The sequence below is a fragment of the Felis catus genome, chromosome A1 (genome assembly GCF_018350175.1).
Source record: "Felis catus isolate Fca126 chromosome A1, F.catus_Fca126_mat1.0, whole genome shotgun sequence".
Lineage (NCBI taxonomy): Eukaryota > Metazoa > Chordata > Mammalia > Carnivora > Felidae > Felis > Felis catus.
In genome coordinates, this window is record NC_058368.1 from 5,258,737 (window position 1) to 5,281,663 (window position 22,927).

General features: G+C 44.7%; 1 protein-coding gene across 12 annotated transcripts in view; it reads left to right on the forward strand.

Moving 5' to 3' along the window:
- Positions 1 to 22,927, forward strand: part of ATP8A2 (ATPase phospholipid transporting 8A2) — a 633,649-nt gene that overhangs the window by 90,476 nt on the left and 520,246 nt on the right. For 6 of the 12 annotated variants that reach the window (XM_045043129.1, XM_045043172.1, XM_045043107.1 and 3 more), the window contains exons 1-2: positions 73 to 205; positions 847 to 991. In XM_045043129.1, coding sequence (XP_044899064.1) covers positions 118 to 205; positions 847 to 991 — 233 coding nt within the window. In that variant the 5' untranslated portion in view covers positions 73 to 117. Of the gene's footprint in view, positions 1 to 72; positions 206 to 404; positions 424 to 659; positions 688 to 846; positions 992 to 22,927 lie in introns of those variants that run through there. The other 6 variants (XM_006927173.5, XM_023250034.2, XM_019820599.3 and 3 more) reach the window with 4 other exon arrangements.

Sequence of the window (22,927 nt, forward strand, 5' to 3'; positions counted from 1 at the left end):
GGGGGCGGGGGGGGGTTGGTTGGCCCACAGAGGGGCTTGACTGTAGGACTGAAGTCAACTCTTAAGGGGATACACTTGCGTGTGCCTTGACCCCAGGAACCGAACGGGCGCCATGAAATGCAAGATCACGCAGCCTTCCGTGAACCGGGATGGGTAAAGCTACCTCCCTCAGGTTGCCAGGCACACCTAGGGGGAAGGGCAGCCGGTGCGTTCAGGATCACGGCGGAGCCGAGCCCATCATCACCCCCGAGGGTTGGGAATTTCCTTTGTAGGGCACGGAGATGTGCTCTCGCCGTCCCTTTCCGCGGCGACCAATGCAGAGCACAGCCCCTTTGCTGGCATCTTTGTTCTAAAGTCAATCAGAGCAGCCGAGAAAACCGAGTTCCGGACAGCGGTCCCTGGGCCCGCAGGGGGAGCTCACCGGTGTGTGGGGGGGGGGGGAGGCCCTGGCCCCGCTGTCCCCGAGGCTCCTCTCCGCCCCTGCAACGGGCAGCGGTGCCCCTGCCAGCCGGGCCTCCGGCCGCAGCGGGGCGGGAGGGGGCGGGGCGGAGTCCGCCGCGGGAGAGGCTCCCTCCTCGGCGCCCGGGGGCCCGGGGAGGGGGCGGGGCGCGGGAGGGGGCGGGGCGCAGGAGGGGGCGGGGCGGAGCCGGGAGCAGCTGCGGCGGCAGGTCTCCAGGGGGAGCCAAGGTACATAGGCGGGCCCGGCAGCGCCCAGAGAGAGAGAGAGAGAGAGAGAGCATCCTTCCCAGCCGGTCCCCGCCCGCCAGCCCGCAGCCCGTGCTCGCCGCCTCTTGCCTGGCGTGACTTCTTTGTGTTTTGTTTTCTGCCCGCACCCCGTCTCTGCAGGACCTGTTCGTCCTTCTTCGGGCTACAAGAAGGCGGAGGATGAGATGTCCCGGGCCACGTCTGTTGGAGACCAGCTGGATGCACCAGCCCGCACCATTTACCTCAACCAGCCGCATCTCAACAAATTCCGTGACAACCAGATCAGGTAGGGGGAGGCGGCCGAGAGACACAAGGACAGTTGATTCACGGCTGGGATGGGGTTCATCTTGCTCTTGGCGGCTTTTGCACACACCTAGCCAGCGGTCCCCACCCTCCGCCCCCATCTCTTCCTCCAGCCCCTTCCACTCCCCTCCCCCGTCCCCCTGGAGCCTGACAGTCTCTACCTGCTTCCAATGGGGTCATGTGAATACAGCCTTTACCTTTCTCTTCCTGGGCTCTGTTCTGTGCTCAGGCTCTCTGGGAGCCCCGAGGAAGTTTTTATTATTGTGGCCCTGACAAAAATGAGGTCTCTTATCTTTTCATCCCTGGGTTCCCTTCCAAGAATTCCTCCTAGTCCTGTTTCGAGCTAAATGAGAGCTCTCCTTACCGATTTGCAGACCATAATGTAGGGAAGTGCTTTCTAAAGGACTCCCACAGGACACAAGGACTCGCACTCAGCCCTAAGTGGTCCCCAACATTGGTTATGAGGTACTTATATGCTGGGAAACTTTGTGCGGAGTTAGCTTTCATCCCTCCTTCTGCTAACATTTAAGTGTCTGCTTTTTGCTGGCTACCGTCTCGGATGCTTTAGCTGGACTTGGTTAAGGAATCCTCAGAACCTCTTAAAGAACGTTACCTTCACACTAAGAAACGGAGATGTTAAATAACGTCCCTGTGCTCACATGGCGTCTAACTAGCACAGCTGCAAATAGCACCCACCTTCTCAATGAAAGCTGAAGTTCTTTCAGCTGTGCGAAGCCTTATCTTTAGGCATGGGTGTTGGCAGGTGTTTTACATTTCATTAAACTTTCAGACGTAGACAACTTTATACGCGTGACTTCAGAGGATGTGGTTCTGTGAATGGCTCAGAACACCATGCACAGGTATAGAGAGGTTAACTGATCAGGTTACACATAGATTATTGACGAGCTTGAATTGCAACCCAGTGTTTCTCGAAAGCTCTGGTGAAACTTCGTTGCGCGCTTAAATACTCGGCAGCAGCACCAGCCCTTACGCAGGCTGCTTAGCCGGACATCCCTGTTGAAAAAGGTTTGGCCGTTGGGCATGACTGTAGCTTGATAGAGTTTGTGGTAGAATAATGGCGCATGTTATATGGAGGTGACCCCTCCATTGATTAAGGGACTGTTAGGTTGTTTGGGGCTAGATTATTAGCGTTAGCTTATTAGTGTTAGGCTTTATTTTGGGTTTACAAAACAGATGAACATAGGGGAAGGGAAGGAAAAATAAGATAAAAAGACGGAGACAGGGGCACCTGGGTGGCTCAGTCGGTTGAGCGTCCGACTTTGGCTCAGGTCACGATCTCATGGTTCACGGGTTTGAGCTCCGCATCAGGCCCTGTGCTGACAGCTCGGAGCCTGGAGTCTGCTTCGGATTCTGTGTCTCCCTCTCTCTCTGCCCCTCCCCTGCTCGCACTCTGTCCCTCTCAAAAAATAAGCAGACCTTAAAAAAAAATTAAAAAAAAAAGAGGAGGCAAACCATAAGAGACTCTTAAATACAGAGGACACGTTGAGGGTTGCTGGGGGGTGTGTTGGGGGGGGTGATGGGCTAAATGGGTGATGGGCATTAAGGAGGGCACTTATTGGGGTGAGCACTGGGTATTAAGTGTCAGTGGTGAATCACTAAATACTACTCCTGAAATCATTATTACACTATATGTTAACTAACTTGGATTTAAATAAAAATTTTAAAAAATTGGAACAAAAAATGACCATTGGGACATACTCTTCATTTAAAAACGTAGCCTAGAGGAATAGCTGAGATCCCGATAAGAATGAGCAGGCTCGGTTTAAAAATGCAGAGCGTCCACCACAGTGAGTTTTTGCTTCCCAAACTCACACGCTCTAATCAAAAAGACGACAAGCGTTGGGTGTTGGTAAGGACGTGGTGAAATTGGACCCCTCCCTACATTGATGATGGGCATGAACGGTGGTACAGCTGCTTTGGAAAGCAGTTTGGCAATTCCTCAAAAGGTTAATGCAAAATTACCATGTGACCCACCAATCCTCCTAGGTATGTCTACCCAAGGGCAATGAAAAACTGTGCACACAAAAACATGTGCACAAATGATCATAGCAGCGTGATCCTAACAGCTCCAAAGTGCAACAACCCAAATGTCGGTCAACTGGTGAATGAATAAACAAGATGCGGTCTATCCGTATAATGGAATACTGTTGGCCGGGGAAAGGAATGAACTACATTACCTGCTACGATATGGGATGAGACTTAAATATGATGTTAAATGAAAGAAGCCTGTCCCAGAAGTCCTCATTCCACTTACAGGAGATGTCTAGAGGGGAAATCTATTGAGACCTGGATTAGTGATCCCTAGGACGAGGGAAGAGGTTGAGAAACGGGAGTGACTGCTAATGTACATGGGGTTTCGTTTGGGGGTGATTACACAACTCTGAGAATATACTTGAAACCGTTTGGAATCCTGCATTGCCAATATAGTTGCATTTCTTCATACCTTATATATGTTTCCATTCAGTTACTTTTAAAAAGATGGAAAGATTACTTAAATATGTTCTATTTTTTTTCTTCTTTGCTTGATTTTGAGGCTCGAGATCTATATTTCACTATGCTACACACTTTATTTTTTTTTTTTAATTTTTTTTCAACGTTTATTTATTTTTGGGACAGAGAGAGACAGAGCATGAACGGGGGAGGGGCAGAGAGAGAGGGAGGGAGACAGAATCGGAAACAGGCTCCAGGCTCTGAGCCATCAGCCCAGAGCCTGACGTGGGGCTCGAACTCACGGACCTCGAGATCGTGACCTGGCTGAAGTCAGACGCTTAACCGACTGTACCACCCAGGCACCCCTATGCTACACACTTTAAGCAGTGAATGTGTTAGGCCCCAAAATATATACTATATAAGGATGTCGAATTGAAGAATTCTTAAATCTTAGGATGTTTTCAAGTAGTATTTTTGCTTAGTTTTTCTTGATTTCTTGGGCTCTGGTATCCATTTAAGCATGCTTAAAGTTGGGAAACTAAGGGTCTTGATATTTGTTTAAACTTCCTATTATATGGAAGAGGATTTAAAAAAAATTTTTTTTTACATTTATTTATTTTTGAGAGACGGCACTAGTGGGGGAGGGGCAGAGAGAGGAGGAGACACAGAATCCGAAGCAGGCTCCAGGCTTTGAGCTTCGAGCTGTCCGCACGGAGCCTGACGCTGGCTCAAACTCACAAGCCTTGAGATCATGACCTGAGCGGAAGTCGGACGCTTAACCGACCGAGTCACCCAAGCGCCTCTGGAAGATGAAGATTTTTAAGAGCTTTGGTAATGTGGATTCACTACTTGTTCCGTAATCAAGATGCAAAGCTATCCTTGGAGGCTGATCTTACCAGATTTTTCAAGCGGCTACCCGTTGTACAGTTTCATTTGTACTTTTGGGGGTAGAAGGAGCTGTAAGTATGGGAATATACACTTGGGGTTGGTTAGGAATAAAATAGGTACCAACTCTTCTATTTAAAGTCTTGTAGAAGAATGTCATTGCATTAGTTGAAATAAATCCCATCGAATATTAAAAATCGTACAGTTTGAGTTCATGGCTTCTATTGGGAACGCAGATTTCAGAAAACACTGAATAGGGTCTAAGAAATTAAAATATGGCCCTTGCTGTTCTGTAAAACGGCTTTTGAGTATTTGTTTCGCCTCAAGTCTATATTTAGGGGAATTGGTAATGTGACCTCTAGTTCATCGAGGGACTGTCTATAAAACTTTTTGCCATTAAAGCTTAAGGATTTTACAAAATGTTGAGCCACATTATTTTAGCACTTTAATGTTGCTGGAGTCGTCTTATAAAAATCCTTAATTCTTTAAGGCTTTTTATCTTGGCCATGAAAGTTTGCTAAAAGTCGATAAAACTGTTGAAAGGAATATTTTCATAAAAGGGGGTTGAAAAAGGATTTTTTTCTTAATCTTTCTTGAGAAAGGGTTTTAACTTTTTTGGGGGGTGAGGAGGCAGGGGTGTGGAGTATTCATTACTGATTACTTGCTTCCAAATCAGTGTTTGTAAAAGAGCCCAGGTAGGACAGGTGAGACTCATGCTAGCCCATGAGTCCAGGGTACTGATTTTGTGGCTGTTACATAGACCTCAGGAGGCTGGTGTTCCCACTGACCTTCCCCACCGCACGCCCTTTATGACTCAGAGTGGAGAACTGATCATGGAGTGAACTGATCACGGCTGTGTCTCTGTGACTGTCTTTATGGCCCCCTGGCATTTTGATTTCAGAAAAGAGTTCCGAGTTTGCTAAAGAGGGATGTGGCTGTTGGGCATTGGGGAAGGTTGGTGAGGGGCTGCATGGTACAATTCAGGACAGACCTTGAAAGTCTAGAGTTAATGTTTCAACTAGTATATCCAAGAAAGAGACTGGGCCTGCTGAACACACAGGTAAGGTCACTGCTGGAGTTGACTGTGGCCCTGGCACCCCTGGGGGATATGCCAGACATGGTAACTCCAAATTCCAAGCAGTTCCTTGAAGTTCTGGGAGGATCTGCACCATATCGGTAGAAGGCTCTCTAAACCTTATTATTCTCCATACTGAAAATAATGCCAGTGATTGATTTAAAGCTATGGTAGCCTGAAGTTTCCATTGTTGAGGCCAGTGAATTTGGATTCTTAGAATTATGAGGAAATAGGACATGGTCTTTTTCTCCTAAGCATTGCTTTTCCTAGGGCCTTAGTTATGAAGACCGTACTGCTTCACCTTCTAGAAATGAGTAGTAGTTAATGGAATATTGCAAGGTTCACACACACTTACATATGTAGGATTGTATATATATATACACACACACATACATATATATATATCCACCTAACAAGATCCCTTTTTTTCTGGTGTACAATCTCCTTTTAAATATTTTAATTTTTTTTTACTTTAGGGAGAATGTGAGCAGGGGTGGGGAGGAGGGGGGGGAGAGAGAGAGAGAGAGAGAGAGAGAGAGGGGGAGGGGGAGGGAGAGAGAGAATGAATGAATGAATGAATGAATCCCAAACAGGCTTCACGCTCAGCGTGTAGCCCCACTTAGGGTTTGATCCCACAACACCTGGGATCATGACTTGAGCTGAAATCAAGAGTCAGATGCTTAACCAACTGAGCCACCCAGGCACCCGCCTCATTTTAAATATTTTAATAGCTTTATTGGGATATATTTTACATCCCATATAATTTGTCTACCTAAAGTATATAATTCAGTGGTTTTTAGTATATTTAGAGTTGTACCACCATCACCACATCCATTACGGTTTCCTCCCCCTGGTCCTGAACAACCACTCATTTCCCCTCTCTGTAGATTTTCTTCTGGACATTTCGTATGAATGATATCATTGCCTCTTAGGTGTTTTAACTGAAATATTAAATGCTTATAGAAAGTTTGCTACTTAGAACAACCTGGTGGTGAAGCTTTAATTTTGTAAATCTAAACTCTCAAAAATGTTGAAAGTTAAACATTTTTTTCCAGAAAATACCCTGAAATTTGCTGGTCATTTGGATCACTTTGCTGAGCAAATGGATGCAATCAAGTTCAGGTGTATGCCGTCTTTTCGTGGGATTATCAGCACGCCATTTGTACTAGGTTCAAGGCTACGAGGGAGTTTGAAATGAGGTCTTCAAAGCAAGTTAGGAATGTTTACAGATATTGTGTTTTGAATGAGTCATTTCAGGTGGGAGTTCCAGCTAACAAAAATCTTCATTAAAGCAATAACTTAGCTTGGTCAAGCTATCGCATTTCTTCTTGGTTTGTCTTAAAGGAAAACTGCTTAATATTGCTTTTGCCAAGAGAGGTTTAAACTAGAATTTTGCCTTGCTAGAAAAAGGGACGCCCTTAAGCTGCTTAAAATGTAACAGAAACAGGGGCACCTGGGTGGCTCAGTCGGTTGAGCATCCGACTTCGGCTCAGGTCATGATCCCACGGCTTGTGAGTTCGAGCCCCGCGTTGGGCTCTGTGCCGACAGCTTGGAGCCTGGAACCTGCTTCGGATTCTGTGTCTCCTTCTCTCTCTGCCCCTCCCCCACTTGTGCTCTGTCTCGCTCTGTCTATTGAAAATAAATGTAAAAAAAAAAAAAAAAAAACCAATGTAACAAACAATACGACGTTCCTGGTAAGAATCATAATTGCCTTTTACTCATGTAAAGAAGATTGTTTGAAAAACCAAAGTTGACAAATCTGATTTGGGAGTGCTTTTGTCAAGTTTGGCCAAGGTAAAATGTATAAAAATCCTCATCGAGAAAATTTGGTAAAAGCACGTGTGTTACCTACCTTGAAATGGCTTCAAGATGTTCTATGTATGCTGCTGTTACTGAGCTATTTGTATATTTTTACTTTGTATATATTGAAGATGTGCAACATGATTTGACGTACATATACATAGTGAAGTGATTAGTCAAGTTAATATCCTCTCCTCACTCAGTCGTTTCTTTTTGGCTTAGAGGTGGATATACTTGATTATTCTCCAAACCACGCACTGTAGTTTCTGCACGTGAATGTCACAGCGTGTTGAGAGTCCTTAATTTGTACATACCAGCAGCCACGAATGCCGTAGAAGGTTCTTGTAATTAGGACGTTATCAGGTTTTCCACCCTTGGACGAGGCTTTTAAGGCATGGCGCAGATGAAAATATTCGAACTGGGGGACTCTTTTAGCGCTGTCTTTCAGGTAGCTATTGAGAGCATTAGCTTTCTTGAAATGTATTTTTAGAAACAAAAGCATGTCAGCCTCGGGCTAGTTTTGTGATGTTTTGATGTTTCTAAGGAAACAGCAAATGTCTAGGAGAACAGGCTCACGGTGATCTATCAAGTGGACCCTTGTATGGGTGGATGAGGAGTATATCTTGAATTCCATCAAAGTCCCATCTGTGCCATTGTCATTGATGAAAATGGGTAAAGGCATTTAGTCTGAGAGTTTCAGTAACCTATTTCCCTTCTTCCCTATTTCCCAATTTTATTAAACCTTCCTGTCTTCTTTGAGCTTGTAAGTGTTTCTGATTCTAGCTGATAAAAAGAATTGAGCATCAAGATTTGTGAAAAACAAGTTAAAACTGAACCAGAATTAGAGGAGACTGAGGACCTAGGACAACTAAATGTGGTATGAGCTCTGAATCGGATCTTGGAACAGAAAAAGCGCATTGGTGGGAAAACCGAACTTTGAATAAACGATGTAGCCAGACTAGTACTGTGCCAATGTTATTTTCATATTTACTGTAGTAATTTCTTTGAGCTAGTTGTCATCCAATATTATTAGTTTTGATCCTTGTGCAATGGTCGTGTCAACATCGTGGGGAAATTGGGTGAAGGGTATATGGTAACTCTTTGTGCTAATTTTGCAACCCTTCTGTAAAGACAAACTTCTCTCAAAGTATTGGAAAAAACTATGGGGCGCCTGGGTGGCTTGGTCGGTTAAGCATCCGACTTCGGCTCAGGTCATGATCTCACGGTCCGTGAGTGCGAGCCCCGCGTTGGGCTCTGTGCTGACAGCTCAGAGCCTGGAGCCTGTTTCGGATTCTGTGTCTCCCTTTCTCTCTGCCCCTCCCCTGTTCAAGCTCTGTCTCTCTCTCTCAAAAATAAATAAACGTTTAAAAAAAATATATTGGCAAAAACTAGCAGAAGTGTCTGGGAGAGTAGGAACTGAAAACTATACCCCTGTCTTTGTGTTGGTGCTTTGGGAAATGTTGAGTTCCTTTATTGGAGACAGACATGGTTTTGAATGGATGATGGTCAGAAGAGAGAGACCGGACCCATCTCTTGACCTGTTTGTTGTGCTAATCGGATGGGAGAACACTCACTTCCTGGGTGTCAAACAACATTTCCTTAGACGGCAACACGGAGAGTCTGTTGGCATAACAGCTGACCCACTTGTACAGAACTTGAAAAGTCGGTAGCAGAGTGAATGCAGAAAACTCTGTGGTCAGAGTTTAGTCATGTGAGATTTTGTGTAGTTCTCTAGAAAGTAGCCTCTAAGTGTTTATTCCACTTACGGCTGAGTCACTCAATGGACAGCAAAAGCTTACTCAGAAATGCTAATCAGCATCCCTTTGAAGAGGGACAATGCTTACAGAGAACAAAAGGAGAGGTCTGACCATTGTTGGGGTCAGACATGCAGTGATGTTTTACAAAGAAATTTCCTGAAATCCATGACGTTGAGTTTGATCATTTAAATGCTGATCTACCCTTTTCTCTTAAAGCTGGCTCTTCAAAACTCGAATCACCGGTTTTTAGCTACCCTTACTGTTTTATATTACACACAGTTAGGAAAGGATTTGGGGTTAGGTTGGGATGATGTTGGTCAGTCTGAGGATTATTCTATATGTCTTCCGTATTTGTTACATAGACGGTCACTGGGAAGGCTACTCTCAAAGAGTGTTGGCTGGTTTCAGTTTCAGAACAGCCTGAGACCAGATAATCCACTTGAGAGCGGGCTTTGTGCTCTCATAGAAGTCTCAGATTTAGGCCCGTGGTCTCCTGTTTTGATCACATGTCCCATTGGTAAAACCCTACCATGAACGTTTGATATGTACATTTAAGTATCTGTGTATATGTTACTGTCGTTAGTTATTATCTCAAGACGCAACATGTACTTACCAAGGTTCTCGGTTAAGAGTTATGGATGTAAATCCATGTTAATAATGATTATCTTGAATATTTTTGGGTAACTTAATCCAATTTGATTAAATCATCCTAATGTTGAACTTAGTAAGATAGATTGAAGGGCTTTTGTAAGGAAGAGAAGTGTCAATTCAGTTTTTTTCCTTGTCGTTTGCTTACTTTCTTTAAAAAAATTTTTTTAATGTTTATTTACTTTTGAGAGAGAAAGCACAAGCAGGGGAGGGGCAGAGAGAGAGGGAGACACGGAATCCAAAGCAGGCTCCAGGCTCTGAGGTGTCTACACAGAACCTGACATGGGGCTCGAACTCACAAACAAGATCATGACCTGAGCTGAAGTCAGATGCTCCACCAAGTGACCCACCCAGGTGCCCCGCTTACTTTCTTGCTTTCAGTCTGTGGTTTGTTTCATTACGGGATTCTTAAGCCACTTATTCGTCTTGGGAGGTTTAGTTGAGTTGGAATTAGATATATTACTCCATGAATGCCCCTAACTGGACACAGAAACTGAAATATGTAGTGATAAGCAGAATGAACAGATGATGGGAAGGGGTGCCACTGTCACTCGTCAGTCCTCTCAGGCCGCCATGAATATACATAACCGAGGTGGCTTAGCATTCTCTCACCCTAAGTGTTATTTTTCCTGTATATTAAGAGGCTGGAAGTCCAAGACCATTAATGGCAGCAGGGTCAGGTTCTGGTGCAGACCCTCTTCCTGACTTGCAGACAGTGCTGCCTTGTTTTGTCCTCACATGGTGAAGCAAGAGACCCAACTCTCTGGTGTCCATTCTTATAAGGGTACCAAGCTGTACGAACCCCACTCTCATGACCTCATCTCGGCTTTATCACCTCACAGAGACCCCTGTCTCCGAGTATCCTCATACTGGGGGTTAGGGCTTCAACATACCAATTTTCACGGGACCCAGTCTAGTCCATTGCACTCCTTACCCTTCATCTCCCCCTTTAGGGAGCTTTCCCTCAAACCTTGTTACATAGGACCAGGTGGGGACACCGGTGCCAATCCACTCAACAAACGTTATTAAATCAAATGGTTGGGAGTGCATCTACATAGAAGCTGGTGACCTCTTCCCACCCTCTGCTTTGGAGCCACCAGCTTTCGGCTGTCTTCTCTTCTTTGGAGAAACCTATCTGGTCTGACCCATTCCGGTTTTGACTTCAGACCTCAGCAACCCTGAGACCGATCACATCAATGGGACTTCGCGCCATTTCTAACCCTGCATTTGATCTATACCAGCAATGCACTTCGGTCCCCTTTTATGAAGTGTGGTGAATTGGGGCCGGGTGGTTGGCCGCACTTCAGAGCGAGGCAGGCAGCCGAATGGGGGAAAGATCAGTGAGCTGGGTTGGAAGAGGAGTTAGAGCTCAGCCCGAGAGATCAGGTGTGGTTCGCGTGGGGAGGCATCCTTGGCATGGGGAACGGCACAGGTGAAGGTGCAGAGGAGCAGGAAAGCTGAGCGTGTGTCTTTCCAGCAAGGATGTGGAAGAAATCGGGGATGATGGATGATCTGTGCGTTGGGTGTAACCAGGAGAAGCTTTCAAAGACGCAAGTAACAGCGTTATGTTGTTGGAGAACCTTCCAGCACGCTCTGATGTTTAGAGTGGAGTTTAGCTGTTGTAATTTCCTGAGGTGAGGTGTGGGGCTACAGGATCATGGAAGCACAAGTCACCAGGGGCGATCAGAGGGGAGGTCGCGAGTGGGTGGAGGGATAGATAAGCATGGTCCTTAGTTAGGGTCCAATTTTGGGGACAGAGAAGGTAGTGGCACTATTTCTTCTATTCCCAAGGATTCTTTTAAAACTCTATTGAATGCTGGGTTAGAGCAAGGTCCTTGACCTCAAAATAGCACAAACTTCCTTCTACCTCAGTACTACCCTACCCCCCAGGGGCTCAGAGGTGTAGGGGTGCCTCTGTTGGCTGAGTCGTGAAGGCGTGGAGCTCTTTGTCCCCCTCTTCCAGCAACTCTACTAGGAAGTTGCTCCAGCTGTTGTCAGCTCTTCCTCTACCTTGAGATACGTTCTGTTCCAAGATATTTGGCTCAGTAAGTGGGAACTATAATAATGTGCCTTGTATGTTGGTAGGAATTTGATGGCAGTACGTATGTAACCCAAGGTATGGTATTTGGTATAGTGTCCAAAGAGTGGCTGAAAGTCCAGGCTGGTTATTATTCACGTTCTCTTCTGCCAGGTGTATTGCTTACTCTCCGATTATTTGAGGCCTAGAACATTCAGTTGATGAGCTATGGGTGAGGGGTGAGGAAAGGAAAGTGTATTTGAGTACTACCCTGGGCAAAGGACAGAGAGTACCTGGACAGTAAATAGGCAGGTTAAAGAATAGCAAGGTAGGGGTACCTGGGTGGCTCAGTCAGTTGAGCATCCACCTTCAGCTCCAGTCTTAATCTCACACTTTGGCTCAGGTCATGATCTCGTGTTCTGTGAGTTCGAGCCCCGCATCAGGCTCCCTGCTGTCAGTGCAGAGCCCGCTTAGGATCCTCTGTCCCCTTTGCTCTCGGCTCCTCTCCCACTCACGCTCTCTCCCTCTCAAAAATAAACATAAAAAAAAAACCAACCAAACAAACAGCAAGGTAGATTTTGCATGTTAGGGGTTTTTGTATGTTTTTCCTATATTTTTCTGCAACTTCTACAGGCAAGCGTGCTGTCCCGAGAGCGTAAGACCGGGCTGAGAGGTGTTCAAGTGTGCGTGTGTGTATCATTGTAGCTTCAAGAAATTGGCGCCTGCGTTTGGCGGTGTTGAGAGAACAGGGTCCCGTGTAAGTTCACGTTAAAGTCACTGTGACCTCCTCCTGCAACCAAATACCAGTGAAGGTTCTTGACTACGGGACGGTGAAAACCTTAAACCTGGTCCAAATGGAGAAGTAGAAATGTTCTGAGTTACGAATGTAGAATCTGTAGCGCTCTCTCCTTCCCTCTTTTGTCCCTCCTTCCTTCCTTTTTCCCTTCCTTGTTCTGGACAGTCAGCTTTTCAGCCATTTGGACTCTGCTTTGACCATCCCTAAGGAATACTGTGCATGATGTTTAACTTGAATACTTAATTGTAGATTGAATTATTACATAAAGGAGTGTTCTTATCCTATCAAAAATACGACTCCTTTGTTTCTATTCCGGTAAAAGGTGTGGAGGTCTTGAAAGCATTACTGTCTAGCATATGAAATGTGTTACAAAACCCTGACGATTTAAAAATAGAGCTCTTTATTTTCAGACCGTAAGGTTATTTGCTGAGTAGTATCATAATTACTTCCCCAGTATTCCATCTTTGTTAAAACTGCCTCATATTAATTTTTAATGTTCCCTTTACAAATTAGAGTTCCTCAATCATCCCAGTGTTGACGTATCGGTAAATTGAATTATTTTATAGAATGACTGTGCCAGGGGCAGACGGAAACACTCACTTCTCTCAGTCTTACTGTTTTGCCTGCTACCTCTTTCTGGTTTTATTGCCACTTGTATTTTTAGAAAGTTTGTTCACTACATAGGCTTAGACATTACAAGAGAAATAATTTTATTATTTTAAAAATCCTATTTTTTGAACGTTTGTCCATTTTTGAGAGAGCATGAGCAGGGGAGGGGCAGAGAGAGAGGGGGACACAGAATCTGAAGTAGGATCCAGGCTCTGAGCTGTCAGCACAGAGCCCGACGCGGGGCTGGAACCCACCAACCATATGAGCCAAAGTCAGGTGCTCAACCGACTGAGCCACCCAGGTGCCTCGAGAAATAATTTTAAATACAGGAGGGAATGAGTGTGCGTACCATACCATAGGTATTCTCTATATGGAGGTCTTGACGTGGGTTAACCATCTTTGTAGGCCAAGCATTGTAGATATTACCAAGTTGTGGAACTCCAAAGGAAAAAAATAACCTGATGGGAGATCCCTACTCATGCCTTTACCAGATTTCTTCCACCACTTTGTGTAAATGTATTTACATATGTGTGCACCCTGAAATTCTTAATGCTTATAATTCATTTGTCCTACACATGAACATGTATCTCCGTTGGGAACTCATTAACTCCTCTGGTAAACCAGTCTAGTCCATGTTTAGCTGACGGGGGAGTCCTTCCTTCATGTTGAGACTTCTCGTGATTCCCCCCTATGAAAAGCAGAACTTGGCCCATAAGCAGCCATAAGTAGTTGTAGTCACTATAACAAAATATTCTAATATCACATCTGAATTAATATTAATGAACTGTCATGCATTTAATGGCGCCCTTAATGTTTAGTATAATAATCATAGATGTCTGTAGAGATACGGTTTTTGGTATGGTATGAGTTTTGAGAAAATGTTGATACGGAGAGGGGTGGTCAGTCAGTAACCAACAATACTTTCATGTATTTCTCTTGCAATTTGTCAGGATCAAGCTATTTCTAGTTTTGGGGTCCATTTGGTAGTATCTTTGGATGGTACATGGGCACACCACACTGTTTAAAAAAAATAATTTATCATATGTCCTACACTTGGACAAGCTATTTAAAAAAATTTTTTTTTAATGTTTATTTTTTTTTGACAGAGACAGAGCATGAGCAGGGGAGGGTCAGAGACAGAGGGAGACACAGAATCTGAAACAGGTTCCAGGCTCTGAGCTGTCCGCACAGAGCCCGACGCGGGGCTCGAACCCACAGACCGCGAGATCATGACCTGAGCCGAAGTCAGACGCTCAACCAACTGAGCCACCCAGGCGCCCCAGGACAAGTTATTTTTAATACAATGGTGGCATTTGCTAGAGAGTAAAATAAGTGTCTTCTAGAAATAAACTTATGCTATTTAAGAATTTTGGAATAGTAGAATAGCTTTATAAGAAACTTAGCAGACTTTGATTTTAAATCCTAATACTTATATAAGTAGTTTGAAAATACCGATTTAACATCCTTCCCAATCAGATGTTTTCTCACATAGCTGTTGAAGATAAATTGATGGTTTTTGAACTACTGTGCTAAGGGACCTGATGAATTTTGATATTTTGAGATACGACCATTAGAAAAAATATCACTGGGGTGCCTGGCTGGCTCATTTGGTGGACCGTGCAACTCTTGATCTCAGGGTTGTGAGTTTGAGCCCCATGCTGGGGGTAGAGATAACTTGAAAATAAAATCTTTAAAGAAAAGATAGAATTATGTTTAGCTTTTAAAAGAGACTCCTATGCTGTTTACTTGCTGGAAACTCACTGAATATTTAAAAAATTAGAACAGCATAAAAATGGGGACGCCTGGGTGGCTTAGTCGGTTGGGCGTCCGACTTCGGCTCAGGTCATGATCTCGCGGTTTGTGGGTTCCAGCCCCGCGTCGGGCTCTGTGCTGGAGCTCGGAGCCTGGAGCCTGGAGCCTGCTTTGGATCCTGTGTCTCCCTCTCTCTCTGCCCCTCCCCTGCTCGCAGTCTGTCTGTCTCTCTGTCTCTCTCAAAAATAAGTAAACATTAAAAAAAATTTAAAAAAGAACAGCATAAAAATGGGTCCACATACATCCATGGAATAATGTTTATCAGATAAGAGAGCTGAGGTTGAGTTCGGCAGAAGTGCTGTAGCTATTTAGTAACTTCCAAGATGCAGTCTCTGCTGGGCAAGACTAAAAAGCGAATGGTCTCTGGAATCTCTTTGCCAAGGTTTATGGACCTAAAAACCATCCAGTGCATTTTTGTGAATCCTCGTAGAATGCCATCTGCGCTTATGTATATTTTGCCCTCCGTTTGTCATTCTCGTCCTGTTTGCATGCTACCTGCCGTGCTGTGCTTCTCTCCTGTGGCATGCATATAAAGGTAACTTGATTGGTGAGACCACAGTCTAGGGATCATTTTTTTCCTCTAAACTTTACATTGTATAAGAAAAATCTAGGTTTATTTGGTCTGGGGCAAGGCTGATTTCTGTTTGAAACTAACACTCCAGGGGACTTTGTTGAAGGGGGTCCTCATTTACAGTCCTCCCTATCCTCGAGTGCATATTCCATAGGATTGTGAAGGCTAATTAAATGAGTTAATATATATATAGCACTTTAAACGGCGCCTGGCTGAGTGCTTTACAGATTTCGGTGTTCCTGTTGTTTGCGTTTTAGATTATGTATGTGGCAAAAACTCTCCTACCAAACTTGTTACATAGCGCCTGAGATGAAAACAACCAGGTTTTGAATTGCATTTAAAAGGATTAAAAGATAATGTGCAAACTGAATAGGATGAGTGTATCTTAAGGGAACAAACACAGACATTCTCTTTGTGCAGCACCTGATTAAGATCAACTTTAGTGTTTGCCTGAGGTTCTCACGGATAACTTTAAATTATTAAGTGTTTACTGGAAAAATGGTAATGGAAAAAATGAGCAGTGTAAGCTATGTTTTTTAACTTTAAATTTTGAATTGCCAGAGGGGGAAGGTACTTAGGTCAAGTAAACCAGCAAAGGAAAATTGGTATACGAGTCTTGTGCCCACCAGTGACTGCCTGAATGACTTGTCACCCATAATTTCTCTGAGCCTGTGTTTCCTCACTTGTCTGGCGGGAAGCATACCTGCCTTGCAGGCGTGTCATGAAGCTAAACAAGGTTACAAATGTGAAAACGTCTAGAACGTAATGCGCCATGGGTATTGGTACATCCCATCTTCCATAACCTATCAGATCGGCTTACTCCTCTTTCTCATGGTGGTAAATACAGGTAACCTGACAGTTACCATTTGAACCGTGTAGGAGTAAACAACTCAGTAGTGTGAGGCACGTTCACATCGTTGTTACTCTTTTCATCTTCCCAAGGGGAGACTTAATGTCCACAAGACGACTCCCCGTTTCCCCCCTCACCCTGGCTCCTGGCGACCACCATTCTCCTTTCTGTCTCTGTGAACCTATTCTCCGGGTTCCTCGTGGGGCTCTCCTCCACTGCGGGGAGTTGCCGTTCTCTATCAAGTGATCAGTTTCTACTCTTGAATCCTTCTATGATTGATCTCCTGCCCTGTTGTGCACCCCGGTAAACGCCATTAAAATAGATACAAAGGTTTAGAGGAAACTCACACGATTTCTTTTCCTTCCTGCTTCTGAGTGTGGTTGCCTTTATTGTGCCCATCATCCTTCCCCAGTGATCCTGGGAACGTTGGGGGATTCTGGGACCAGGATGGAGAAGGAGGGCTGCGGAGGGAATGTGGTGGGATTGGCATGGGCTTTTTAAGTCAGATCTGCTTTGTCAAGTAGGGGGTTTCTACGGCACTGTCTCAGGCCCTGATTTCTTCACTTCTACCGTGACCGCCTGCCTCAATGCCCATTTCCTTCCCATCTAGGTTGTTGGAGGTCATGGGTCCAGAGGCACTTAAGGCGCTATACTGCATCTGTTTTGTCTTCAGTAAGACACATGAGGCTGGCTGTTCTCATTGTATCCCAGGTTGACTGTCTCCTCTCCCCACACCCCTTCTCACCCTGCATTCTGGCTGCAGGGAGAACCCCCTGGGCCTCTACTCACAGTGCTTTCCCCGGAGTGCTCTCTTTTCCTACTAACGCTGGTCCGCGCAGTGAGCTCTGTCTTTTAAGGCTCGGTTCTCCTATCTCTTAAGAAGCATTTTCATCCTTGCCCTGCATCCCCACCCTTCGGAGGTTGAGCGACCCCTGCTTGTGCCACAGCTTTGCGTGGACTTTTCTGTTGTGGAGCTTAGCCTGGTGCATCGAATCTATTTTTGTGTCTCTGACTCTCCAGCTCTGCTGTCTCATCCTTGATGGCAAAGTCTGTCTGTTTCATCTTGTGTTCTCCCAGCACCAGGCACAGTTCTGGCCAATGGGAAATGGAAAATCTCGGCTGCGTGACTTTGCTCTACAGGTGAAGGTCAGAACTGCACGGAAAATTAGACTTGGCTTGATGAGTTGTTCTAAGATTTCCGTTCACACTTAATTGCTTATTGAACAAAGTAGAACCCCCAAAGCAGTTACTTAAGCCTCAAAAATTGATGTATTGTGTGGTTTTGATGTGCTTTTATATATAAAATACTCTTGCAAAGCTGGCTGCTGAGTTAAATGCTTTTAATGTCAATTCTTCAGATTTAATAGACTGATATCTGCCCTCAAATGCAGGTGCCTTTGGGACTTAATGTGATTGCTGGCATCCTTACTCATTTATATTAGTTGAAGTTGGAAGTTTCTTCATTCATCAAATTTATTTTTAGTACCTAGTACACACGAGTCCCTGCGCTTGGGTTTGGGGATGCGGTGGTGGGAAAGTGAGGCTGCCGCATTTGTGAGTCTGATCTTCTTGTTCCATTTGTTTCTCCCCTTTCCCCATAGTTCTCTTTAGCTTTTCGGTACCTTTGAGAAAGGGGACTTAGAGAACACACGTGTAGCCGCTGCTGTGGGATAAGTTCGTTGCCCCTGTGCTTTTGGGCGCGGGTCCTCGGTCTCTTAAAAGAGGAGCTCCTTCGGGAGAGTGAGAGCGGCCCTCAGGTGTGTTCCCCCGAGGCCGGAGGTGGGAACAGTGCACCTGCCTGAGGTGCAAACAGTGCAACCGCCTGGAGGTCTGCCCGCCTTCCGTTATCACTTGTGCACCAGCAGCTGGAAGCGGCAATGGCAGGAAAGATGCTCTCCCTAAACAAGTCTTCCGTTGAGCTGAGTTCTAGACAATGGCTGTGATGATTAAATTTGAAGGGTTTTCTGTATATGTAAAATTACACGTCTATATGCTTCAAATAAACGTTATTTCTTCATTCATTTAAGAGAGAGTGAGTGCGTGCGTGCAGGAGGGGACAGAGGGAGAGAGAGAGAGAATCCCAAGTGAGCTCCACACCCCATGTAGGGCTCGCTCCTATGACCCTGGGATGGTGACCTGAGCAGAAATCAAGAGTCAGATGCTCAACCAACTGAACCATCCAGGTGCCCCGAGCACATTTTTATTTTAAATAAGTATTGTACTCTCCATGGAAGTCGGCACATACAGGTAACCCTCTGGCCCCCAGTATACAAAGACTAGGTTTCATAATTATCTTACAATGGATTTTTCATAATTATTCATGGTTTTAAAATCAAAAAGCAAATAAGGAAAAGAAAAGTATCATTAGTGGTATTTACTAGTTGTCTAAATTACTCCTTTGGCAGACATTTTGGTTTTGTTAAATTTCACATGCTAGTTTCTTTTTATTTTATTTTTTAAATGTTTATTTTGGAGAGAGAATGAGCGAGCATGAGCAGGGGCGGGGCAGAGAGAGAGGGAGACACAGAATCTGAAGCAGGCTGCAGGCTCTGAGCTGTCAGCACAGAGCCCGACGCGGGGCTCGAACCCCTGAACCTGAGCTGAAACCAAGAGTCGGATGCTCAGCTGACTAAGCCACTCAGGCACCCTTTTGTTTTACTAGTTTCTTGACCATTATTGACATAAATATCCTAGCAGCCTATAACCAAAGGATTAAAGTTCAAACTGTTATGGTATAAAAATGATTGAATAAGAATAGTTGTGCTTCTCTCTGCCACAATAAAAATTTACTGACATGATTACATACAATTTAATGAAGATAATGTTTGCTGTTGGGCCTTTTATTCCCGGTCAAGTTTTTGTTTTTATTTCATGATTGTTACTGAAAGTAATTTTGTAAGTTAAGGAGGGGGCTGTTTTAAAAACAACAACAACAAAACCACTCTCCTGGGTGTCAGACACACTGGGTAAGTGGATCACTGCTGGCAGCTGGCGTCATGGCGAGCCAGCCCTGTGTCCCTGACCGTGAACCTGCAGCTCCTCCCGCCCCTGTGCAGATGGATTTAGATGTAGCACGGTTTCTTCCAGGCCTTTTCAAGGTCTCTTCTAGTTGTGAAACCCTGTGTTTTGAGTGGATCCTGAGCTGGAACCTGGCACGGACAGAGCAGTGTTTGGGTTGACCTATTGGCCAGTCATTGCTGTCATCCTTACTCCTGCTGGTCCCCAGTGCCTGAGGCGGTGGGAGTCCGTTTCTCTGGCCCATTGGTAAAAAAGTTCAAGGTAGTCCACGGATGTGGTCATCTCTTCCCTGCTGCTTCGGTCCCTGAGACTAGGAGTGCGAGAGTTATTCTAGATTTCCCTCTGCACTTGGAAGGCAGATGTATTCTCTATAGAATCCAAAGTTCATTTGTTGAGACTTCTTAATTACATTTTTCAAGTCTATATTCTTAGTCTATCCAATTAGTCTGGTAATAGAATTATTCTCCCGTTACAAAGTTTTTGGTCAATTTGCTTAGGACTTTGGTTTTACATGTTTTCATGCTGTCATTTAATACATGGAACTTGTCCCATTGGTGGTAACATAGCCATAATTAGTATTTTGGCCTATGTTTGTTATTTTGCTCTCAAACTTGACTGCATGTTACTACTACAGCCTTTGCTTGTTTTTTTGTTCATGTTTGTATTGTATGATTTTGCTCATAAATTTTTCTGTGTTGAATAACAAAATCCCTCCAGAGATCCTTCTTCTATTCAGTAGGTGCTCTTGACCTATTTTTATAACTTTTTGATTATTTTGTTGGTTATTGTTGTTTGCTTACCTTTTCCTTGACTCTTGGCCTTGGCCGGTGAAATTCATTTTGGGATTACTAAACAAATGGAAGGAACTAGGGGTAGAGCCGTTCATTTTGGCCACATTGACCATGTAGGGTCTGAGGGATGGGCAGGCAGGTACGTCCAAAGAGGAGGGCATGTGGTAGGGGTTGGAGGTGGATTTGGTGACCATGGGCACACTGGTGGTAATTTGAACCTTGGAGGTGGAAATGGTTTGGATGTTGAATAAGGCCAAGGGCAGAACCTTAGGGAAGATCCCTGTTCAAGGATCCATCTGTGAAAGAAAAGGAGCCATCCGAGGTGGAAGGTGGTGACCAGAAAAGGAGGGCTGCAGAAGTCCGGGATGGCCCTTCAAGGAGAAAAGTAATGGCGTTAGGTGTGGACAAGAATCCCTTTGCTGTGGTAGGTCACTGAGTAGTTTCTGTTAATGAGAGCATCAGAGACCAGGGCGTGGTAGGTTAAAGTCTAAATGGGAGGTGGGGAGGACGGCAGGGTGGAATTGTCTTCTTGAATGGAGTTGGCAGTGAAGGGAGATGAGGAAAGGCTGAAAGAAGGGGACAAAGGAAAGGATTTTATTTTAAGAACTGTCTTGGGGCTCCTGCGTGGCTCAGTCAGTTAAGCCTCCGACTTTGGCTCAGGTCATGATCTCATGGTTCGTGAGTTGGAGCCTTGTATCAAGCCCTGTGCTGACAGCTCAGAGCCTGGAGCCTGCTTCAGATTCTGTGTGTATCTCTCTCTCTCTCTCTCTCTCTCTCTCTCTCTCAAAAAACATTAAAAAAAAAAACAACTGTCTTGCTGGGGGCGCTTGGGTGGCTCAGTCATTTAAATTCTGACTCTTGATTTTTGGCTCAGGTCATGATCTCACAGTTGTGAGATTGAGTCCTGTGTCAGGCTCCATGCTGGCTGTGGAGTCTAAGACTCTCCCTCCCTCTCTCCCTCTCCTCCTCTCCCCAGGCTCCCTTTACATGTGCACACACTCTGTCTTTCAAAAACACCTGTCTTGCCGACAGTGGTGGAGAAGGGAGGTAGGATAGGTTAAGGGCATTGGGCCTGGGGCATCAGATCCCGAGCGCAGGTGCAAAGGTGGAATGGTCCCTTTCAAAGATAAGACGGAAGGGTCTAAGGCTGGATGAGGTGGCAGCTTGGGTGCTATGAGGAGCAAGGTGAATCAAGTCCAATTGACAGCTTCCGTGTACCCCATGACGTGGGGGTGCACAGCCTCGAAGTGAGGGGGTAGGGTGGAGAGTTTGAAAACATGGAAGGGTTGGAACAGCCGGTGGTGCTTGGGAAAGGGCACAGAGAACTTAGGTGATGTTGGGAAAGTAACATAGGTACTTTATGTGAAGACACCCACTTAGTTTTGCCTTGCTGAATAATATACTTTTAGTTTTTCAATCTTTTGGTGGGGGGAAAACACCAAATAAAAAATCAGTCTGAGTCTGTTGCTTTTTGTGTATTGTAGGTATTTCCAAGTGGGGGCTTTGTGTATATTAGGTGTGTGTGTGTGTGTGTGTGTGTGTGTGTGTGTGTGTGAAAGCTTTGACCTTTCTGCCACTGCAGAAGATTCTTGCTGCCAATGTTGGGTCATTTATAAATATTTGAGTAGGTTTTCTGGGAGCAAAACCATGCTGCAAAGGGTATAAAAGCTTGTTTGGCAGAGATGAATGTTGGAAGGATTTATGGTAACAGGGGAGAATATAGGGAACACAGCCTATTGTTTTTTTTGTTTTTTGTTTTTTTTTTTGGTTTGTTTTTGCATTTTTCTGTTCTGTTTTTGAGGGGCAAGGATTCTTGGTATCTGCCGGTTTTTAGAAGAGGTTTGCTGTTCTCATATTCACCGACCTTCATCTGTGTTTCAAAAACTGAAAACCTAAGGCTAAAAATTGATCTGAAGCTTCTGATGGTTTTATAATTTTTCTTGAACACGGCTAACTTTACTTTCCTGTTCATTTTCTCGGACCTCTTCTGTCCGAATCCTCCCAGCAGTGAGTAAGGTTGACACTGATGATTTCAGCACAGTGATGTTAACAAATTCATGCGGACCTAGCGGGTGAGCCTGTAAGCTCCACCATGTCCTTCCGGTGCCCTAGTGGGTCTTTGCTGACTAGCACCCTTGGGATCCGTCTTCTTTCTTTTCAGCGCTTCGCCTCTCTTATCCACTTACTGTTCCCGTTCACAAAGCGAGTTAGGTGTTTCCTCACATTTCCCTTTAGCGAACTATCTATACCACACTTAACACCCAGATGGGCCTATGTGTTAATGGAGTATTATTGTCTGTATCTTTCATGCTGTACATGACACCCCCATGACTGACTTATTTTATGCCTGAAAGTTTGTACCTCTCCATCCCTTTCACTTATTTTTCCCATCTGCTTCATTCCTCCCCCCTCTGGCAACCACCAATCTGCTCTCTCTAAGCCTGTTTTTTTTTTTTTTTTATTCCAAATAGAAGCGAAACCATATAGTATTTGTCTTTCTGACTCCTTTCGTTTAGCATAGTCTCCTCTAGGTTCATCCTTGTCATTACAAACGGCGGGATTTTCTTTTTTTTTTCATGGCTGAGTAATATTCCACTGTGTTAATCTACACCTGCCACCTCTTGCTTATCCATTCTTTGATCACCGGACACTTGGGCTGGTCCATATCTTGGCCGTTGTAAGTAACGCTATGGTGATAGTGTCAGCTTTTTTTTTTTTTTTTTTTTTTTTTTTTACTAGATAGACGGTTTTAAGTTTTATGTAGTAGGCTAATTGTACAATTCAAGACTTGATGCAATTGCCCGTGCCCTCCGAATGAATAGTTGTTGAAGAGGAGACT